Source organism: Helobdella robusta, assembly GCF_000326865.2.
Source record: "Helobdella robusta unplaced genomic scaffold HELROscaffold_45, whole genome shotgun sequence".
Lineage (NCBI taxonomy): Eukaryota > Metazoa > Annelida > Clitellata > Rhynchobdellida > Glossiphoniidae > Helobdella > Helobdella robusta.
In genome coordinates, this window is record NW_008705095.1 from 706,865 (window position 1) to 711,124 (window position 4,260).

Consider the following 4,260-nt stretch of genomic DNA (forward strand, 5'->3'; position numbering starts at 1 on the left):
ACGAACAAACGAGCGAACGAACGAATGAACAGACAAACAAGCAAAGTATTTGCGTTCAATCAACAATATATTCTCACCATACTCAAATGAATTACATACACACCATCATCTCCACCCCATCATCACTATCACCCTAACAATCGTCATCAACACCATGGTCACCACCCTCACCCCAACCAACCCATCATAGCCCCGTCCCCCGATAAGACTTCCGTTGTGCATGAACACCACGTCATCCACACCCTCGAACGCACACTCCACCGTGACGTCATCGAACAGTTTGATCACGTGCTCACGTTCGTAGGTGGAGGTCGAGAGGAGACGAACTCCGGTGGGGTCTGTGTCAGGGGTTCATGATGAATGAATAATTATAATGGTAAAAAAATAGCAATAATAATAATAATAAATAAAAATAATATTAATAATAAATTAATAATCACAATAAAAAACTATAATAGTGATAACAATAATAATAATAACAAATTAATAATCGCAATAATAATAATAAATAATAATAATAAGAGTTTGTAGATGCGTGTAGGCGAGGTGCAGGGGATTGCATTGTGTAACTCCATCGAAGCATATGCCAATTAGTTGAATAGCAACAATAATAAACTCTGTTTTTATAACCAGTGCTAACGGCACGCACACACACACACACACACACACACACACACACACACACATGCACACACATACACAGATACACACACATACATACATACACACAAACAACAACAACACAAAAAAAACAACAACATACAAACAAACAACAATGCGTGCAACAACCGACACACAAACTTACACACACATATATATATATATACACATGCATACGCACAAACACATAAACACACACAAACACACAAGATAGTTCAATATTTTTTTTACATTACAGCTAATAATCAATCATCAATCAGCTAAATTTGAAAAATTTGACACGTCTTAGTGCATTTTCAATATATCAGTTATTTAGTCTATTGGTCAAACAACCGATTTAACTATCAATCAATCGATCAATCAACTATTCGTTCAACCAACAAACCAACCAACAAATCAACCAATCAATTAATTAACTATTCATACAACTAAACATTTAAACAACAAACCAACCAGTCAGCTAACAAGTCAAACTTCAACCATCCAACCAACCAAATAACCAACCAACAACCAACCGACCAACCAACCAGCAAACCAACAATACAACCGACCAAACAGTTAACACAACAAACCAACCAATCAATCAATCATTCACCAAACAACTAGCCAACCAGCCAATCAATCAATCATTCACCAAACAACTAACTAACCAACCAACCAATCAATCAATCATTCGATCAATAATCTTTTCAATCCTGTAGTAAATAATGTTACACAATCACAACTCAGATTCGAAACCAGATACTCTTAGCATTACGTCAGAGATGGACGGATCAGATTATCATTTCATGAGTTGGGAAAAAACAAACATCAACACAAATAATTATACAAACAAATAGCTAAACTCACACATAAATAAATAATTATTAAATAACTGAATAATTATATTTATATAGAAAGAAAGAGAGAGAGAGAGAGAGAGAGAGAGAGAGAGAGAGAGAGAGTGTAGAAAGATAAAGTAAATAGAACAAAAAAGAAAGACAAAGAGAAAAAGTGTAAGAGAAAGAAAAACAAAGAGAGAGAGAAAGAGAGAAAGAGACAAACAAAGAGACAAAGAGAGAAAGAGAGAGAGAGAGAGAGAGAGAGAGAGAGAAGACAAACGAACGGGAAGAATGGCGAGTGTGTTGTGGATTATGCATGGTTTAATAAAAGGGGGAGAGTTATGAAACTTCTTAAGTGGATGCAGGTAGACAGGTCTGCATGTAATTATACGAAGATGGATGGATGGATAGTTTGATGGATAGATGGGGGGATGGATTGATAGATGGATAGATTGATGGATAGATGGGTGAATAGATAAATGGATTGATGGATGGATTGATAGATTGGTGGGCGGATAGATAAATTGATGGATAGATGGGTAGATAGATAAATGGATAGATGGATGGATAGATTGATGGATGGATGGGTGGATGGATTGATGGATGGATAGATTGATGGAAAGATGGATGGATAGATTGATAGATGGATGGATTGATGGGTGAATGAATAAATAGAAAAATTAAAAATTAAAATTGATAAAAGATTTTTCAAAATGGAGGAATGATAGATAAGCAAAATGAAAAACTTTTAAATTTTTTAACGCAAATTTTCTGGTCTCAGTGAGATTTTCAATGCTAAAGAGTACAATGCTCTCATTTCTTTCTCTCTCTCTCTCTCTCTCTCTCTCTCTCTCTCTTTCTCTCTCCCTATCTCTTTCTATTTTCAAATATGTATAAACAACGAGCCAGACATCGAAGAAAGATACAGTCAATGAAAACACGTACACAATGATATCAAGTTACAAGACAAACATGGAACAAGCAACACTACGGCTGGGGTATATTTGAAGATATGTCCGACTCTCTAAACTTCTTTTTCCCCATCTCTCCATTCTTTTTTCCATAATTTATAATATTAAAAACAACAACGTGGATAATTGAATGAAAGAATGGATGGATGGATGGATGGATGGATGGATGGATGGATGGATGGATGGATGGATGGATGGATGGATGGATGGATGGATGGATGGATGGATGGATGGATGGATGGATGGATGGATGGATGGATGGATGGATGGATGGATGGATGGATGGATGGATGGATGGATGGATGGATGGATGGATGGATGGATGGATGGATGGATGGATGGATGGATGGATGGATGGATGGATGGATGGATGGATGGATGGATGGATGGATGGATGGATGGATGGATGGATGGATGGATGGATGGATGGATGGATGGATGGATGGATGGATGGATGGATGGATGGATGGATGGATGGATGGATGGATGGATGGATGGATGGATGGATGGATGGATGGATAAATGAACGGATGAACAAATGGATAAACACTCAAACATCCAGGTGATATTGCAAAATGTTACAATAAAATTCTATGTTACAACAAATATCTCTACATGTGATACATACAAGTGCTTGTCAATAAAATTCACTCACCCTTCCATACCATATGTATACCATCACTCATAACAACAGCATGGCGTTAAAATAACCAGATGGAATACAAGAATTATAAACTCCAAATAAAATCAATATAAAAATACAAAAAATAAAACTGAATAAAAACTACAAACAATACAAATCATATTGTTTTGACATTCCCTAGTGAGAAGTTATTCAATAGGGGTGGTCCACAAATCCTTAGATACAGATAGAGATATAGATACAGATGAGATTAGCTACAATATAACAAATAAAATTCGGAGGATCTACAAATTAGGGTGACGAAGGAAAAGTATCAAACTTCCAACCAACTCAAAAAAAAACACTCTGTACAAAATACGTAGCCGAGATTAATGACAATAAGTAGAAGGGTAAGCTAGACATTCTACATACATGAATGCAATGGTAACAATTATGAAAGTATTTAGGTGGGTTATATTATAATAAATTAATAGAAACAAAACGACAATACGAAAAACTGAACAAAAGCTACAAACAAAACAAATCATTAACTCTATAATCTCATTAATATTAATTAAATTAATATTATAACATATTAATATCAGAATATTTATACAGAAACGTTTAAAAATTATGTTAATTGCACAGGTGTTCATAGATTTACATAATTATTTTAATGATTGTGTAATAATAACAATAAAATAATAATGTTATTATTATTATTATATAATTATAATATATATATTATATAATAATAAAATTAAGTTGTCTTGCTTAGCTAGATGATCATTCTCAGATGATAATATATGCCTGGATACGTACATGTATGTATGTATGTATGTATGTATGTATGTATATATGTATGTTAAAACCAAAACATGATGAGTGACACTGAACCGTCAAACATCAAGTAACAAATGGATCAACACTTTGATTTGTCGTTAATTGCACATGTCGGCATTCAGTTGGATATTTTCAAGCACACAGACACGCAGGAACCGCTGCAACAAGCCCGAAATGTGGTTAGTTGCGAAAAACAGTTCCCTGCTGTCGCCTGATCTGACGCTGATCATTTTACACATTGCCTTAAGAAATTTAAGGGTGTTGGGGTCCATCGGGCCGAGAACCTCGATGCATATTGGCAAGAATTCCATCGAGGGGAGGGCATTCCCATATTTTTTCATTT

The 4,260-nt window shown here is 35.1% G+C and overlaps 1 protein-coding gene across 1 annotated transcript in view; it reads right to left on the bottom strand.

The window, feature by feature from the left end:
• The window catches only part of HELRODRAFT_193233 (hypothetical protein), a gene marked incomplete at its 5' end in the record, with an annotated part of 16,954 nt that extends 12,696 nt beyond the window's left edge, over positions 1-4,258 (bottom strand). Inside the window, 3 exons of the mRNA XM_009026103.1 lie at positions 182-338; positions 1,762-1,856; positions 4,074-4,258. Of these exons, the coding sequence (XP_009024351.1) occupies positions 182-338; positions 1,762-1,856; positions 4,074-4,258 (437 nt within the window). The remainder of the gene's footprint in view (positions 1-181; positions 339-1,761; positions 1,857-4,073) is intronic.
• Between the last annotated feature and the right edge of the window lie 2 nt (positions 4,259-4,260).